At 46.2% G+C, this 19,708-nt stretch overlaps 1 protein-coding gene across 3 annotated transcripts in view; it reads left to right on the forward strand.

Moving 5' to 3' along the window:
- Positions 1–19,708, forward strand: part of LOC147012116 (growth factor receptor-bound protein 2-like) — a 90,900-nt gene that overhangs the window by 62,069 nt on the left and 9,123 nt on the right. For 2 of the 3 annotated variants that reach the window (XM_085858415.1, XM_085858414.1), the window contains exon 4: positions 12,079–12,247. In XM_085858415.1, the coding sequence (XP_085714541.1) occupies positions 12,079–12,247 (169 nt within the window). Of the gene's footprint in view, positions 1–12,078; positions 12,248–16,685; positions 16,797–19,708 lie in introns of those variants that run through there. The other variant, XM_085858416.1, reaches the window with a different exon arrangement.

The following is a 19,708-nucleotide window of genomic DNA, read 5'->3' on the forward strand; positions in this document are numbered from 1 at the left end:
ACAACATCCTCCCCAGAATCCAGTCCATACAAGTGCTGAAAAGTGTGGTAGTCAGCACACACCCCTGACCAACTCCAGTAACAAATGAAAATATGTCAGAACTGGTACCACCATATCTCACAGCACTCTCAGTTCCCGAGTATAGCTCAGACATCAGATCGATCAGTCTTGGTGGCACCCCACGAAGACCAAGAATCCTCCAGAGGGCATCCAGATTCACTGAATCAAACGCTTTACAGAGATCAACATAGGCTGCAAGCAGCCCCGGCCGAAACGCTCGTCTGCGTTTGTTTAGGACCCGAAGAGCAAGGATACGGTCAATCGTTGACCTCTTAGGTGTAAAGCCTTGCTGCTCTGGATGCTGGTGCTCAAGCAGATGGTGGCGAACCCTATCAATAATTATCCGAGCAAAGACCTTGCCTGGCACGAAGAGCAGCGTCACCCCTTGGTAGTTGTTTCAGTCATGGTGATCACCCTTCCTTTTCCAGAGAGGGACAACAAGGCCCCTCTTCCAATCAGTTGGGATGATTTCTGTGTTCCAGGCAGAGCACAGAACTGCATGCAATGACACAAGTGCAGCATTTCCACAAGCCTTGAGAAGTTCAGCATGGATGCCACAGATCCCTGGAGCTTTACCGCATTTCAAGATCCCTGGAGTTCACCGCAGCCTGTGTTTCCACAAACGAAGGTGGATCACAGTTGATTGGTGGGTCAGCAACAGGGATAGTAACACCACGGACAGCCAACTCAACAGCTGGTGGATCAGGCTGGTACAACCGCTCAAATTAACCGGTCCGGCGGGCCTTCACTTCGGACTCCTCTGTCAAGAGCCAACCACCCTTTGCTTTAACTGCAGTACACTGAGGGACGGGTTTGGACGAATGCAATGCGTAAATTCCCCTGTAAGCAGGACGAGAATCACTTGATCAAAGGTGATGCTCTACCCCCTCACAGATTTCTTGCACATCGGCCTCTTTTACAACCCTTAGTGCAGGTACAGTTTTGCGACTCAGCTCCCTGAACAGCTCAGCTCTGCCATTCAGACTGGCCCTGCGACTCCGGTCAATGGTATCCAGTTCCCCTTGAGAGACAAAATTCTTCTTCACCCTATGGTGAGTTCCAAGACATCCACCGGCAACACCGAGGACGGTGGTCTTGAAGGCACTCCACAACTCTTCAGGATCCCCCAAAGCAGCCAGACCCCTCAAATCTCCACTTAGCCTGTTCGCAAACTCCTCAGCTACCCTCTCATCCTTCAGTTTGCCAACACCTAGCCGAGGCTGGGATGGAACCATTCTCCTGGATTTAAGGTGCAACTTAAAAGTCGCTACAACAAGCCTGTGGTTGGTATTGAGGAACTGGGCACACCAGTTGACCCTGCACTTCTGGATCATCCTCCAGCGAGCATCAACGAGCACATGGTCAATCTCCTTTGAGACACCACCAGCATTGGAATACCAAGTCCAGCGATGAGCGTGTGGGTGCTGAAACCATGAACAGGCCACCCTAAATCCATGACTTCTTGCAAAGTTAAGGAACTTAGTGCTATTCAGCTTTACATTTTCAGACCCATGGGGACCAAAACAGTCTCATAACCACCCCTATAAGTTCCAGTCGATGCATTAAAATCCCCCAAGACTAGAAGTGTATCTCGTCTGGGGAACTGATATGATCAACCACAGACTCGTGCGTGGTATAGAATGCATCCTTCATGGAAAGATCACTCGCCTCAGTCGGAGCATAAACAGGGACCAGGGAAATGACACCCAAGGAGTGATGAATCCTTAGTCTCATAATATGCTCGTTGACCGGTGTTACCTAAATTATCATTGGAGTCAGCTTATTGGACACAGCTACAGCAACTCCTTGGGCATGGTAACCATCAGAGCAACCAGACAATAGTAGGTGTAACCACCTGCCATGATCTCGCCGCAATCAGATCTCCGAACCTCAGAGAGTACTGCAACACTGATGTCCAAACGCTTGAGCTCAGATAACAGAGACAGGTGATCATCCTCTCTGAGGGATAGAACATTCCAGGCACCCACCTGAAGGGACCACCTCAGGTTAACCTAAGGAGACCGCCGTCTGATGGATGACACCTCAGCACCACCCCGACACACTCTCCCGCAATCTGACCTGGGAATGTTACTCCGTGGTTTCCCTCCTATCATCAAGATTGGGGGTCTCGAAGGCTTTGCCCCAATCCCGCCATCCGGTGAGCTGCCCTGTGAAGGGAAGCTGCACAGGAGGTACTCCCACAGAGTGGGTTTTCAGATTTTTTTATGCTTCTGGAATGTTTAGCAGAATGAAGGGTTTTATGGTGGCCGAAGTGCAAATCCTGGCACCAACCTCCTAGTAAGAAGTAACCCAACTGCAGGAGGACGTCCACAGACAAAGTTGAGCACGAGATCTGGATGGCCGTTGGCACACAAGGATATCCTCCACCGTTTGATAGGTTTTGTTTTTAGATCCTCGTGGAGGATCTCGCAGTCTTACTCACATTGTTTTTCTTCATCTTCTTCTTGTGGACTTTTTTGTTTCACAGCCTACAGTTTTCATCGAAACTTCCTGAAACTTGGCGTATACATGTAAAAATACCCCGCGCAGACAGTAACCATCTCCGATTTTGAAAATTCCTCCTAGAAAAAAAGTTATGACGTCAAAATATCTCCGCTAATGGAAATCGCCTAAAAAATTATCTCCGAAACTCGGCAAGCTTTTGAATTCTGTTTGTAGGAATCGAACAATGCATTAGCAGAGATGAATTACCGCACATATGATACATCACTATGACGTCATATCAATTTTTATGATGTCATTCCTATTTTTTGACATTTTTTGTTTCACAACCCAGAGTTTTCATCGGATCTTCGTGAAACTTGCCATGTATATGCAGAAAGCCCACACACAGGCAGTAACCATCTCCGATTTTGGAAATTCTTCCGAGAAAAAAGTTGATGTCATAACATCGCCGCTAATGGAAATCACCAATACCATTATCTCCGAAACTCGGCAAGCTGTTTGAATTTTGTTTGCGGGAATCAAGCCGGGCATTAGCACAGATAATTCATCGCAAACCTGATACATCACAATGACGTCATTTCGTTTTTATGACGTCATCATTAAGAGGACGAGGATCTTAGCTCATTTGGGCTTGATAATCTTGCTGGGTGTCCATATCCAAACACCCTCCTCAGCAGGAAACCTGGTGGGGGAGACGGTTTAGTCACCGACAACCCAACCATGGAAGAGGTTAGTACAGGTTTACATGATACCTGTAGCAAGCCCCAAATCTAATCTGGCCTGACCTGACAATAGGGGTTGATGCCCCCAAAATAGGTATTCGCTCTCTTCTCTGAAACTATACACATGATTTCGATGAAACTTGACCACAACCTTCATCACCCACGATGTACCAAATTTTATCGACCGCATCAAAATCTGTGTTCATTAAAGAGATCTACATTGGGGAGGGTGTGGGGTTGATCCCACAAAATAGGTATTTGCTCTTTTCTCCGAAACTACACCCACAATTTTGATGAAACTTGGCCACAGCCTTCAACACCTGTGATGTACCAAATTGTATCGACCGCATCAAAATCTGAACTCATTAAGGGGGTCTACAGGGGGAGCGGGCATTGACCCCCAAAAATACGTATTTGTTCTCTTCTTTCGAAACTGCACACACAGTTTCGATGAAACTTGACCACGACCTTCATCACCTGTGATGTAACAAGGTTTGGTCACGGCGTTTAAAAAAAATAAAAAAATCAGGGTATGAGGCGATCTACGGGGGGGGGGGAGGGTTTGAGTGAATCTTGCTCCTGATTCAGGTGAGCTTCAAGATGTGCAGTCCTAATTTTGTTGTCATATCCTGTTATTTTCTTCACATCATTCCACATTTCCTTAACATTCAGAAATCTAAATTTCTGTTCAATCTTTTCTGCATATTATTTCTTACTGCGAGCAACCAATTTTTTTGTTTTCTTTTGTAATCATTTCTCTTCCAACAAATCACCTTTTCGAGAAACAACTCGCTTTTCCTGAAAAATAATCTGAAAATCTGTTTTAACCCAAGACTTAAAATTGAATATAAGCAAAAACCGCCTCTGTAGCCTCATCCAGTGATCCAGAAAATCAAAAACACCTCGCATTATGTGCATTTGAAACAAACCTTCAGTATTTTCTGTGTGTGTGTGTGTGTGTGTGTGTGTGTGTGTGTGTGTGTGTGTGTGTGTGTGTGTGTGTGTGTGTGTGTGTGTGTGTGTGTGCGTGTGTTAACTCACATTGATTAAAATCCTCCATAATTGGACTTTGGAGTCACTCTGACTCGTCACAAAATGTTGTGACTTGCGGCCTCACTCGGACTTGACTAAATTGACTTGAGACTCGGACTTAGAACTTGGTGTCTGGGGACTTGAGACTTGCTTGCAACGTCCATGCGACTTGAATTTAAAATGACTTGTTGACAATGTTTGGAAAATATCATTGAATAAACTGAACGAAAACGGGTTTCAAAATAAATGGGGAATTTTTTCAATCGTGCACGTGTGTAGTTTGGTCAACGATAGAGGATGTACATGCTCACAGCCATCGGGTTGCATACCGTTCACCACTAAGGTTAAAGGGAGTGTTTGGTGTGTCCACTCTCCAGACAGCACACGCTTCCAAGTAGCAAGCACCAGTTTTACCATCGTGGCCACGTGTGAAACAACTTTATTCAAAGGCAAACCATGAACATTTGTGCCGGGGGGGGGGGGGGAACTTGGCCCCTGATTGGTAACCCCGTGCATGTCCCGACCTGATAAAATATGTCAATTGACTTGGATTACTTAAACTTCATTAATAATTGTGAATTATATTGATATGTTTGTGGGGTAGATGGAAGAACCTCATAGCAAAGGTAGGATTGTATAGAGTAGTAGTATTGTTGTAGATTCGGCGGTGCTTAACAGCACCGCCGTCTCAGGGGTTATAACGCCGGCTAGTTCGGCACCGGTCTCGGGTCACGCGCCTCAGATCACGATACCAAAGTACACCTGGGCCATACCAGTTGGCGATATAGACCCCGGCTACAGACTGGGTTTGATCAGAGACCGAGCGAAGTCTGCCAGTCCTTAGCCCGTTTGGTTTTATATACAAATCGAGCGGATTGTTCATCGGCGTGGCACGAATAAATTCAAGGCGAAAACTTTCATATGAATCCGCCAGATTTATTGGGGACACACGGGGAAACACGACACAAGCAAAGCATTCACGAACATTATCATTAATCTATAACACGCTCTTAACTCGGGAGCTACGGATACAGGTTTCGAAGGGAACCCTAGCGAGTTAAACCTTAGGCCTGGACGACATGCATACAAGATGCAGACAACATGCAGACAAGACACGGAGTACTTGGTGATGCCTCATGGATGAGAGGAAAAGTGTCGAAGGCACGAATGCGGCTCGTGACAAGCCAATGTTGTCGGATTCGAGCGCCCAAGCCCAAGCATGCAGCGTGGCAAGATGGCGCTCATACTCCTATCGGCATCGCTCGCGCATGCCACATGGCAAGATGGTGGCGACGGCCTCCTTTTGTCGCACTGCTCAGGCACCAGCCTCAGCGCATTCAGCCCCCACAAGGTCAATGGCACAGGAGAGAAAGATCCATGGTGTGTGCCAGCTGGTTTCTCACAAGGTCCAGTATGCGAATCCAGGCCTGACCCGTACACCAGACTAGGCCAATCCCGGTGTTGGGCTCTGCAGGCGGATCGATGGGATGAAAGACGTGTCGAGCCATGCAGGGACTCAGGACAGTCAGAAGCTCCGTGACTGGACTCAGGATGAACCTGTGGATGACCTCAGGCTGGATCCATAACCGAGGAGAAATAGCCGACCAAACCACTCCTCATGAAGCAGATCGCAGACTGACCTCAGGCAGTTCCTCTTGCCTTTCGGGGCGGGCCTTTTTAGGACTGCCTCCGGGGACCCGTGATTGGTCCATCGTTCGAGATTGCAGCAGCTCTCCGCCAGTGGGTTGCTGACACGTCTTGTTGACTGAGTCTCAGGGTGCCGGGGGGGGCTGGTTCGGATGGGGGAAGGGAGAAGAAGGCGCCTCTTGGTACACCACCACTGTATGAACAATGGACAGCCTGCTTCACCTCCCGACACACATGTAACGTCCGATTAGCAACAGCCTGGCCAAACATGCATTTAAGGGGGGATCTGGGCTAATCCTATATTTAATAACCCACTAAGGGCCCATTTCCGCAACAGTATGGCTCGTGAACGAGCAGGAGACATCTCAATGTATTGGCGATACATCGTGGTGTATCTCGCCACATCGTGGTGTATTGGCATAGAGCGTTGATGGGGCATGGAGGAGTTGTGATAATAGTCACGTGTCTGCAATGCATATAGCTGTTCACGCCCACTAGAGGCTCGTAGTAGTGTGCATCCGGGAACGCAATAAACAGAGTTACGACAACCATCACGACTCTCTGTGTCTCACTGCTCCCCGGACATTACATTGGCGACGAGGATGTTTCGGATTGACGCGTGCGGAGTGCCTGTTTTCCTCGGCATTGACTTTGAGTCGTTGCCAGAGCAATTGGATTGCTGGGCGCACAGAGCGCCGGGAGAATCATCGCAGCTTACGCGGTACGAGTTCGATCACCTGGCGAGGAGCCCAGGGAAGCGCATCGCAAGTTTCGCCGAGCGGGTGTGACATCTCGCCGTCGCCTGCAAATTCACGTCGAGTGAACAGCAGGCCAGGCTCGGAGATCGTTTTATTTTTGGTTTGCAAGAGTTGGAAATGGTTTTAGCAATTCCACGGCTAAAGGACGAGGGCATTACATTCAACTCAGTAGTCGAAACGGCGTCGGCTGTCGCACAGACTCTGAGGGATGTCCGAGCCCTCACTGGCCGGAGCGTGACAGGTGATCCGGAGGTCCGCGCGATGTACCAAGTGCCCACGACCGCACGCACAGTCTTCGGTGCGGGCTGTGGCCAGACGTTGCAACACGGCCGGTCGGATGACGATCTGAACACTCAGAGACATCTGCAGCGTGTGTGCCAAGTGTCATTGGCCACCATAACGGTCATGGATGGCGATGTGCGAGGCAACCCCAGCGACACGGGGCGAGACTTACACCCGATACGAGGCGACCCCAGCGACACGGGGCGAGACCTGCAGCCGGTACGATGTCTTGTGCATGACGTACGCTTTTACGTCCCGGGTCGAGACCTGCAACCTGTGGGAGGTTTTGTGGATGGAACGCCGATCGTGTTTCAAGTTGATACCAGAGTGGCGGTGTCGATCATAAGCGAGCGCATTGCTCGTGCACTCCCCGGTCTCCGCCTTTTCAGGTGTACCCTCGCGTTGCACAAGTATACCAGTGAAGCGCTACCAGTGGTTGGCAGGGCACACATCTTAGTCGCCCATCAAGGTTAGCGGGTCGAGCTCTCGCTGTTCGTGGTGCGAGGGGAGGGCCCCCGCCCTTTTGGGTGGGAGCTGGTTGGCCCGCATTCAACGAGACGGGACAGCGCCAGCCAGTGGCCTTGGACGTCCCGTGCCGAGCCGATTAGAGAGTCGGTGGGAGGAGGTGCCTCTTTCGGAGTTCGTACCTCCAGGTGCGCCTGTGTCTCCTTCGGGGCTGTACTTCCGTTTGGGCCCGGGCCTCCCTCGAGACCCAAGGGCGAGGTCCCGGTGGCAGGGGCCATGGCGATACAACGTTGGTGTCTGTTCCTTGCTTCCGACAACGACGGTATACAGTTCCGGAGCGACGGGGGACAGGCCGACGGCGATGGTCTCTCACGCTTGCCTTGCGCGGAGGGCCACGGGAAGCATGCCATTGGCGACGGTCCCTCGCACTTGCCTTGCGCGGAGGGTCCCGCATCATCTGAATCGGCTGACCAGGTTGATGTGTTTGCACTGGGCCAGGTCCAGGATGGGCCGGTCACCGCCAAGCCGGTCGCGGTGGAGTCGGCTCATGATACAGTGCACGCCCGTGTCGTTCAGGCGATTTCAACGGGGGATTGGAGCGAACCGGTCGCATCCAAGAAGTTCGCGGTGCGCAACCATCGATGGTGTCCTCTTCGACGTTCAGATGAGGACCTGCACGCAAGTCGCCTCAACGTCGTGACAACCAAGAGGCTTGCTCACAGCGTGGTTCATGATTTGTTAATTGTTGTATGTTTGATTCTCACAGCACGAGTGATTAAGCATGGCGTTATAAAGGCAAATGCCGACAGTCCGCGTGTGAGCAGAATGTGTTTGATTGGGATCAATGCTTTCTTTGATGTGAAGAACTTGCGGACGATCGTTGCGAATAAAGAGGTCTTCCAGATCCCGGTCTTCGATGACAGTCCGCAGTTTGCTGCAGCCTCATGTGTTGGAATTATACTGTGGGAATGCGCTGTACGTAAAGAGAAGTTTGCATCTACACAGACGATGTTTATGCTGCTGTATGACATTGCTATGTGTCCAGCCAACACTGATCGTCTGTATGGACGTGCGTTGAAGTCTCGGCTGGATTTGCTGCGACCTAAGGGGTCGGTTGGAGGGGCGGTGTTGCGCCCGGTGCTGGTGCGCGATTTTGGTGTGGGACAGCTGGTAGTGGAGCCGGTTAATTGCCTGGTTTGGGTTGATGGCGGGGAGCCGGGGCAGGTTCGCTGTTCAGCGTCACCCCCACCCCTGATATCACCAAGGTCAGACATGCCTGGCGCCATGGAGCGCAAACCTCTGATCTCGCCAAGGTCAGCCGCACTGGCGCCCGCGGGGCTTGCAGGCTCGGGGTGCTTACCTGATTTCGGGCCTGTCTGAGGGAGATGAGCCAACTTGTCGACCGGGGGCATTTGATGGTGCCGGGGGAGTTTCACCTAGGGTGTCACGTCGACCTCGCCGGAAGGCGTGTAAGCATGGGCCGTCTGGGGGCGCTATCGGCCTGGGGCGGATCGGGAAACCTGGAGCTTTTGGATGGTTAGTGTTTTTCTTTTTCACTGGTTGCTTGTTGTGTCATGGTGCCAATGCTTTTGCTAGGTGCCGTTTTGGCACTAGTTGCTTTTTGTGTCGCAGTGCCAATGATTTTTGGTTAGTGTCATGTTATCATTTTATAATTGTCATTTTATAATCATACTTTTAGGAGGGAGGAGTGTGGTGTATTGGCATAGATCATTGAGGGGGCGTGGAGGAGTCGTGATCATAGTCACGTGTCTGCAATGCATATAGCTGTTCGCGCCTGCGAGAGGCTCGTAGTAGTGTGCATCCGGGAACGCAATAAACAGAGTTACGACAACCCTCACGACTCTCCATGTCTCACTGCTCCCCGGACATTACAACTTAAGTAGGGAAACTGTCAACTTAAGTTGTTACATGTCACCACATGTGGGGGGGGGAGCAGTGCTGTGTTCTCATCATGTGCTGCCTTTTTGGCTGCTGGTTGCATCATCGGTTAGGGGCACGGCTATGCCGCTGAGGAAGTGCCCCTATTACCAGTATACTGGTGCTCATTTCACTGACCTCGGAAGAATGACAGGCTAAATCAACCCCATGGTGTTAATTCAGTGGATAATATGGCTCAAACTCAGGACCCTCGGATCCCAAGCCACCACCCTAACCACCTCTCAGCGAACCTCTCAGCGAGAGGAGTGCACCTCTCAGCGAACTCGTTGTTATCCCGTTGTGTGTTCAAGGAGGAAGGTGGGTGATCATTGTGAGCAGACCTCGTGTAAGAGAGGAACATTCAGCATATTCTTTCATGAGAAGAATCCGCACAGCGGTTGGTGAGCCCTGGCATTGAATACCACCTCACGAATTAGCTCACGTACGTTTCCTGCCCAGAGAGCGGCTTGGCGCCATTTTGGGTGCAGATTCCTGCGCAGGATGCTGCGGTTCGATTGCCAAGTTCATTAAAACACCATCTATGGGCAAGGCTAAGTGACAGAATAAAGGGAGGATTTTATTTTATTTCTCCTTTGTCTGTGTTAAAGTCCGTGTGTAGAGGCACCTCGACTTTAGGCTTTCATTTACCTCGCATTTTATGATTACACTTTGAATTATTACCATTGTTAATATTTGATTTATTTTCATTAACCCCCCATGTTTATTTTAAGTTGCTTGTGTTGTCTATTTGTCGTGGGTTCGAGTATAAACCCTTGCCCTGGTGAATGCCTATGGTATGTGCTTCGCCACCTCCCGTTCCACATGTGCCATAATCTCGAAGGAACTTGGCTGTTCGCCTCCAAGGGAAATCGTTCGGCTATCCAGCCAAGTCAGTGTTAACCACCCGTCCACGCCAATTGGTTCGGGGCAATTAACTTAACCAGTGTGGCAGCGACAATATCATGACTTGTCTTTTGAAAAAGAAAACATAGAAAAGTACGGTATCTTTAAAGACAACTGAAGTTAAAAAGTGATACATTTCATTTTAACGTACATAATAAATATACAAGTAAATTATTAAAATCTTCTTTCCAGTTCCACATTGAATGTTTTGGTTATATGTGTGAGCCATTTAAACATAAGCTGAGGTTACTAACTCGTCTTATGTACATGTGTTCAAGTGGGTACAGTAGGTGTGAGAAGTATATTTAACATAAATTAATTTTTGCTGGGAACAAAGCAAAAATGTCCACTGTATGAAGTTTGCAAATTCAAAAAAATTTGAGTTAAGCAGCTTTTCAGAACATACATTGCAATAAATGAAGCTCTGTGTCTTAATTCCTTGATATATTGCACTCCACGAGGTTTATAAATAAATGTGGGACGTGATATAAGTTGAGGCAATACTGCGGTGACTTCAAATACCTGAGACTTGGTTCAAGTGACTTGTTAACATCTCTGCTGCAGAGGAACGCCCTTCAACAATAACGCCCATCAGATTCTCAGCTCAACTTCAAACTAAAGTCATCACCATACCACCTCTCCTGTCCTGCCAGCCAGTTGGGCAAATCCCTGTCTAAAATCACCAATTCCAATGACGCATGTGGCTGGTGTTTCTCACACCTACACGTTGCCATCATCAGTTGCCATGTTCTGCCCTCGGCCACTTAGAGGGCTTCACCACCACTGCTTATAAAATCCTTAGCCAACAGGAGAAGGGTTCTTCAAACAAGCCACATGGAGGCACAGTAATGGCACTAGACACTCACCAGTCACTAAAATAAGTTGTAGTAGGTTAAGGTGGCAGAATAGAACAAACAGATGAAAATCGTCTTCAAGCAGAAGTAAGAGGAAGTGACATCGGAGCTGCAAAAATTGCCCTGATTTATTTGAATTTTTTTTTTGTGATTCAACCCAATCTCGACTTCTTTTGGACATTCGTTATTTTTTTCCCGTGTCAGATTCAATTTTCAGTTTCAAGTCAATGATCCCGTGCATTCTTTCCGTTTTCCATGATTGTGGAAAATGACCTGTCCACTTACAAAAATAAATAAATAAATAATAATAATAATAATAATAATAATAATAATAATCAGGATGGCTTTAGAATGGCACGGCTGTAAATGAATCGTACGATCTGGAGTTGTTTTTTTACCTCCACTTATTGTGGTGGCACGATTTCATGCTTTCAATTGGCTATGAACAATGGTGCATCGCCACTGCTAAAAAGCATATCTAACTTAAATTACAATAGAATGATGATGATGTTGAGCAGGTGCAAAGAAGGAAAGATAAAGTGGCAAAGAACAGGATATGATTGGAAAATTTGCCTTTTTTTGGTTTGTAAATATTTGTGATCCTCAAAATAGAAAAATTTGCATGTCTACATAACAACCACAAATACCAATCTTGGTTTTATAGAAGGAACATTGTAAAACCAGAATAACAAGTTGTTATTTTTTAGATCTTACAAACCTTGGAACCGATCATAATGTCTTCCTTGTGCGGCATTTCATTCAATACACAACAGCACACTTCTAATAACATAATTTCCCTTCCATCTTGCCACAGAATCAATATTATTCCAAATACAATTATTTGAGTGAATTACATTGAAAGCATGTATAATTTCATTGATCTTCACCCCCAACAAGTGGTTGGAGATCGAGAATAAAGAAAAGTTTATGTGTTCATTGTTTTGGTTGTAGGTTTGGTGATGGAGTTCAGCATTTTAAAGTGCTACGGGATGGTGCAGGAAAATACTTCTTGTGGGTGGTCAAATTCAACTCTCTTAATGAGCTGGTGGAATATCACCGCACTACGTCCGTGTCACGCACGCAACACATTCTCCTCAGGGACATGGAGACATTGCCTCAGGTGAGAGTTGGGCGGTATTACAAATGTCTTGGAATGGTCATGTGTCGGAGTGAAGGCCTGATTATAAATCCCTCCTTCCCAAGGTTCACATCTACATTTTCGCTCCTTTTATCACCTTCTCTCCCTCGACCTCGCCTGTGAACAGTCTTGTTCCAGCAGGTTTCTCAAAATTCATCATTATTTTCAGACCTTCTTCTGCCTACGGATTAGAGGAGTGAAGGGGTTGCTCGTCGAGGAGTTGCACACACATATGCAATCATATATATATATATATATATATATATATATATATATATATATATATATATATATATATATATATATATATGCCAGAAGGCGACATGGGTGGTTGCTATATAATTGCATACTCGTCATACAGTTTTTGATGGATCTGGCTGAAATTTTTTGACAAAGAGGTTGATTATAGTGCGCATTAAAGCACAGAAGCCAATTTTTGATTTTCGAAAAATATATATATAAATTTATTTTTCGGATTTTTCCAAAAATTTCAAAGTCCCGTTGCTAGGCAACGGTGGTGTCCATAACAACGGTGCTCAAAAGAATCCAACGAGATCCTGGTATGAACCTACCAGTCAAGTTTCAACAAAATCGGTTGACTCCTTGCCCTGGTGAGCCTCCAGAGCTGTCCATTACATACATACAGACAGACGGAAAACCTGAGAATAATGGTAGTCCAGCGACCACCCAACATATATATATATATATATATATATATATATATATATATATATATATATATATATATATATATATATATATATATCAGAGAGGGTGCTTCCCTTGAGAAATGTGATGACATTTTCAATGGAAATGCATAAGCTGGAATCCTCTGTGCCACACGACCATCTTGCCTTCCTGACCCCGTGGGAATTAATTTGGCACGAACAACCATGCTTGCTTTTGATCATACATTTGACCTTTTCTGCTGCAATTCTCTCATAATTATCTCACAGCTGACATGCTATCCCAAAGAGCCTTTTGAATTGCACCATTGCTTGAGAGCAAAAGGAAAATAAATAATATAAAATAACACTGTGGATTCACATTCCATTTGCAGCAGATTGGCATCACAGTGCAAGGCTTATTACTCACTGCCAAGGCATTGATGCATTAGTCACAAAGTGAGAGAACTGGCTTGGGATATTACATTTGTGGTGTGTGTATGACTGCATGTGAAGCAAAGTGTTTGTAAAATAAGTTTGCCTGAGCCGAATCGCCAAGGCCATTTAATAGTGATGGTTTGGTGAGCAAAGAGACTGGCATCGTGCAATCAACTAAACCTTCAAAGGCATGAAAGAAAATAAATGTCATTGTGTATTTTCAATGAATTACCATTATCATCTACAGTATAAATTTTTTTATCCACTTCGCACCCACCTACTCATCTCCAGCATTCCATACATACCCCCATCCCCCTTCCCTTTCTCTTTTCTTCTCCAAACCATCTCTTCCCTTATCTCCTGTTCTTGCACTTCCACCCTTCCGCATCCTCCCTTAATCCTTTTTTCCCCCTTCTTCCTTTCCTCAAAACATTGTCTCACCATATTTTATACACCTCCTTCATCACCCTTGCATATGTAACAATGTAGGTGTGACTCCTTAACCGAATATTTATTTGACATGTTCTAAGACTCGTGGAGTTGCTGCAAAACAAATTGTACACACACGCAGATGAATACATGAGACAACATTGGACTTAACTTCAGACAAATACAAGGTAACGTTGTGACATCTTTGTGCCGTTACTTTTCTCTCCACAATTGATGAGAAATTTCCCCCCTCACCACCTTCCAATGGGATGCCAACCCGGAGGGTTTATCCATGCTTGATCCTCTAAATGCTGAGCATCAAAGTGACCAAGAAGCCATATTTAAAGTCTTTGGTGTGACTCAGCTAGGGTCAGAATCGAACCGTCAACCTCCCAGACTCAGAGCAGACATGAACCACAAGACTATCGAGTCTGGTTTGAGTCTATTGGGCCTTTCCTCCCCTTCCTTTTTTCTTGTTAGTTCATTCTCCTGCTTTTGGCGTTGCTGCGAGAATGTCAGTACATTGCCTTTTCCTCCTCTGTTTCCTTGCTTTTCATGAGCCTCCTTTGGTTTAAAAAAAACACAACAAAATAATGACAATAATAACTAGAAGGGAACTTGGTAGAGCACATACCTCCGCCCCGTTATGACTGATCCACGAGAACATATCGGGGCCAATACATTTTTGAAATGTCGTGCTATATATCGTGTTCCTGCGTCGGAGTGGCGACCCGTCCAGGATTGTGTGCAATAGCCATGGAGACTGCTTTGGCAGCACCAACGCTCTGCACAGAGTATGGTCCCAATGGATGGATGGATATCGTGTTCGAACCCGATCTCTCAATGGTGAAGAAACACTTCAAAAATTCTAGTATCCGGATCCGGATCCGGATCTGGATCTTTACCACACACCGAACCTCTCCACCAAATTTCATTCAGATCCGTCCACAGCTTTTTTGAGATATCCTACACACAGACAAACAAACAAACAAACAGACAGAAAGGGGTGAAAACATAACCTCCTTCACCTTCGGTGGTGGAGGTAATAATGTCAAACAAATAATAAAGATTACATTCATTGCAAATGCTTCAACCAAAAGAGAAGCACTTTTTATTTAACTGCATATCAATTTATCATTAAAAAAAAACAAGATAGTGGAGTTTATCATTTTAAAAAAACAGCTTTAAGTTAGAAATATATAATCAGGAATATCAGAAAGTCGCTCGACTTCCTATGTCGGGATGGCAAGGACAACACAAATCCTGAAAAAGGTTAAATACAATACAAATCCTCAGAAAAAAATAAATCTACCAAGTTACTTACGTATAAACCCAGTCTGTGGTGGATTTCACATGCAATAACACTCATTAAACTTTTAGACAGCACCACTGAGATACATAATTAATCAACCCAAAACAGCAGGTTTGGAATTCTTCTTCTTCTTTTCAGACATCCCAATTCAAATTTTTTTTTCAACCGAGGACTTTAATTAACACGAATCGACTACATTTTCTAGTGGGAAAGTCCATGACAACTTGAAGTTTTCATCACCTTATGTGAGAAGTGGTTCTTGATTTAGACAGGTTCACCAGGAAGGGGTTGCTGGTTGACACCGCACGTCCTGCAGATACCTGGGGAGGGGGGGGGGGCAAGCACAGAGAGAGCAAACGGTACAAGACCATAAATGAGGTGGAAGAAGACAGAGAGACCACCGACCTGTTGGTGATGGCAAAGTGATAGGCCCATATATTCAGCTTCATCGCAAGAGATTCCAACGATCTTGAAAGCTTTGGTTTCCATGGCATCAAGCTGAGCAAGTCGTGAGGCGGAGAGCCAGCCCAGAGGGGAGGGCGGTACTCAATCAAGCTGCAGATAAAAGCTTTGAAGGTGGATAGGACCTCAGGTGTGCCAAGGAAAGACTTTGTATGATTGAGGATGCCCAGTAGCTGACTGGCTTTGGAGGCCAACTTTCAAATGTGGCTTGCCCAAGTGAGATCATGGCTGAGAGTGAGACCCAAGAGTTTGAGTGACTGAACCTTTTTGAGATGGTTGTTGAGAAAGTGGATGGGGGGTGGGGGAGAGACAGAGATGGAGACAGAGAGATATTTCTCAGGATTGAAAGACATATTCCAAGTATTTAACCAGTTTGTGATTTTGTCAAGGTCTGAGGAGAGGGAAGAGGCTGCTGCCTCTCTGTCAGAAGGATGAGGGATGTCACGACAGAGATTGGAGTCATCAGCTGAGAAATAAAGATGATTTTCCAGTCAGTGAGGTCATTGATGAAGATTAGGAATAAGATGGGACCCAGAACACTGCCTTGGGGTACTCCAGCCTTGACAGGGAGAGGAGAAGAAAGGATTCCATTGAAAGCCACATGTTGGCAACGAGAGTGGAGGAAGTCAGTCATCCAAGAGTGGATTTGGCCATGTTGGATTCCAAAAGCAGACAGTTTGGAAAGCAGGGCAGGACACCAGACTATTGAAAGTTCGAGATATGGCCAGAGAGATAGCCCTGATCTCATGTCTGATATTGAGGGCCTTCATCCATTGTTGGGAGAGTACAAGCAGCATGTCCAAGTTCGAGTGACCAGGTCTGAATCTAAAATGATGATCTGAGATGAGGCTGTTGGAGAAAAGGAATGATTTTATATCAACTGTGATGATGGATTCCATGACCTTGCTGATAATTGGAAGTAAGCTAATTGGTCTGTAGTTAAGGGGATCCATTTTTGCACCCTTTTATTTAATGCTGTGATTTTGACTATGCCTGGTGTTGACTTAATGGTTAAGGTGGCTGTCTTAAGATCTTAGGGTCTTTTTTTTGTTTAAGACACCTTTTTGGAGGCGTCCATTTGCTCCCCCCCCCCCTTTGTGGCCTCTGTGGGCAGACTGTATGGAGTAAACAAATCCACCATTCGCTACATACAAAGAACACGAAGGCGATCCAAGAAAGTGTTGCGACACCAAAGTGGTCACCCACATCTGGGATGTCCACATAGAAAGAAATGAAAAGGCTCTCAGTGTATGGATTGAGGACCAGGTGCAGAAGAACATGCCTTTAAGTGGACCTCTTATTCACGGGTGGTGCTAGCATGAGTGACGTGGGTACAAGCGATATGGGTACGAGCAGCCCCAGTCCATTCCAAACGAGCAGGGGGAGGTTTAAGCTCTTCAAGAAGCGTGACGGTCTCCACAATATCAAACTGACAGGCGAGTGTGCCTCCGCGGACTACGAGGTGCCCGAAACGTTCCCTGCTCAACTTGCGCAGCTCATCGAGAAGGGATACCTGCCAAAGCAGGTGTTCAACTCTGACGAGACTGGACTGTTTTGGAAAAAAATGCCAATGCAAACTTTTATCTCAAAGCACGAGGGGACAGCTTTGGGATTCAAGGCTGCAAAGAACCGGGTATCTCTTCTCCTCCGCGGAAATGCAAAAGGGAACTGTATGATGAAGCCCATGATGCTGTACCATTCCCTGAACCTGTGTGCTCTCAAGGGCAAGAACAAGCACACACTGCCCATGTTTTGGAGGGCCAACAGGAAGGCGTGGGTGACGGCAACAATTTTCATGGACTGGTTCCATAACCGTTTCATCCCTCAAGTGGAGAGGTACCTGGCGGAACAAAATCTTGTGTTCAAGGTTCTCCTGCTCATCGCCAACGCTCCTGGGCACCCCGGCGGCCTGAATGTGGCTCACCCGAATGTCAAGGTGATCTTCCTGCCACCCAACACCACCTCTCTGATCCAGCCGCTCGACCAAGGGTTAATCTCCACTTTGAAAACCGTTATACCCACCACACCTTTCACCGCATTTTGGATGTGATGGCCACAGGCAGTGAAGAACTTCAGAGGCTTTCCCGCCAACATTGAGTAGAGGCATGAAATTGTCTCATTGGCATGGTAGGTGGGAGGGTAAGGCTTTGATGAAATGGAGCCTGAGGAATTGGATGCTCTTATCACCTCACATGCGAAGGAATTTACCAAGGAGTTGGTAGCCATTACCAATGTGTCCGAGGAAGAGGAGGAAGTGGGCAGTGATGAGAAGGAAGAGGTGTCAAGATCCAAACTTATGGTCAAGTTCCTGGGTGAGATGCTGCAGGACATGCGGTCAATTACCGAGAGGCTGTTAGATGCCAATCTGGTAACAGAGTATTACCCCAAGTTCAAGAGGAGATTGGATGACGTGATACTCCCGTACAAGGAGCTGCATCGAAAAGTGCGGCAATCTACCAGACAGCTCTCAATCACGGATTTTTTTACATCCTTGTCCGTTCACCTCAGGAGCATCAGCACCCTCACCTGCTTCTCCTGCATCCCATTCGGTGAGCGACTCATCAGGATCTCACCTACTTCAGCTCCCTCACCGACATTCCTTTCAGTGCACGACTCATTAGCACCTTCACCTGTGTGTTCTTCAGACAACCAAAATGAGTTCACTGGATTTTAAATCATCATCATCATCTTTTGGAAAGTTGCGTTTGTTTGTGCAAATAAAAATTTGGAACAGGACCTGCTGTTGTATTTTTTGTTTTAACGGTATGGTCGGTTCATCACTTTTAATAAACTGTTAATAGCATTTCTTCAATAAACATTGGAAAATAAACATTGGTGTCGTCTTTTCTTATTTGTAAGATTAAAAAAAAAAATGAAACTACAATCATGTGCATTCACATTTGAAAAGATTTTAAACTTTTAAAAGTTTCACCTATGAATCAGGAACCACTGCGAGCATATCCCCCTTTTCCATTGAAACATTCACGGATTCGCCATTCGTGGCATTTCTCGTAGGTCACGAACCGCCGGGAACCTATCCCCCTTTTTCCAATTGAAACACTGCCCCACTCTCTGCGGATTCGCAGCATTTTCCAGGAAAGTATCCCCCGTGAATGCAGTACTTTTTTTTTAAGTACAGAAACGGGTAATAAAAAATTACCTATTTTTAAAATGCTAAAGGATGTAGGGATGGTGTATATGCCTGGTGTTGGCTTAATGGCTAGAGTGGTGGACTTGGGATCCTAGGGTCCTGAGTTCAAATCCTGCTTAGCTGTTGAATTAATTCCAGGTGGGTGTGACACAGCCTGTCATCCTTCTGAGATCAGCAAAAATGAGTACCAGCTTGTTGCTATCCTGTGTTGGAGTGGTGACTTGTCCAGGATTGTGCCCAATAGCCTGGAAACTGCTAAGGCAGCACCAACACTCTGCACAGAGTATGGCCCCGAGGGATGGATAGTTTATGCAAACAAGCGTGGGATGGTCACAATAAATTATCATGTGAAACCATCTCTACTCAAGTTTCAATATTGGTTGAAAGATGACAAGGATTATGAACAATACAATGTGCTTATTACAGCCATGCAGTACGCACCATGTATCAATGGCAGCACCATGTTTACTCGAACTGGATGTGTTCTCCGACTTCCATGTCAAACAGATGAAGGTCAATTGCATTGCAGCTGGAGCACACACCATACACCTACATCTTTATTTGAATAATCGTGCCTGAAAATGTCATTATGCAAGGGTTTACAGTCACCACAAACACGAGCTCATAATATTTCAAAGCATTGTAAGGAGGGCAAAGTAATCGGCTCATAATACAGGGAACTGAGGTTCAAATCACATAAATTATTATGTATATGTTTTGTTTGTCTACTAATGTCCTTGTAATCCATGTAATAAGGACACATGTCTCCTTAAGTCTTTGTCTTGCATGAAATTTCGGACGAAAAAGAAAGTTACGTTTTGGTGAGGCTTCCATCACATCTTGTAGTCTGTTTACCATAAAGGCTATGAGGAACACATTTCATCGAGGCTCATGGAAGAGCAAGGTAACAGAGGGTATGAACTCCGTCATTAGGTGCACCACATAGGCACACATGTTGTGGTTATGGAGAGGCAGAGGCAGAGGCG

The sequence above is a fragment of the Eptatretus burgeri genome, chromosome 15 (genome assembly GCF_056783735.1).
Source record: "Eptatretus burgeri isolate ZD-2024b chromosome 15, Ebu_testis_v1, whole genome shotgun sequence".
In the NCBI taxonomy this organism is placed as follows: domain Eukaryota; kingdom Metazoa; phylum Chordata; class Myxini; order Myxiniformes; family Myxinidae; genus Eptatretus; species Eptatretus burgeri.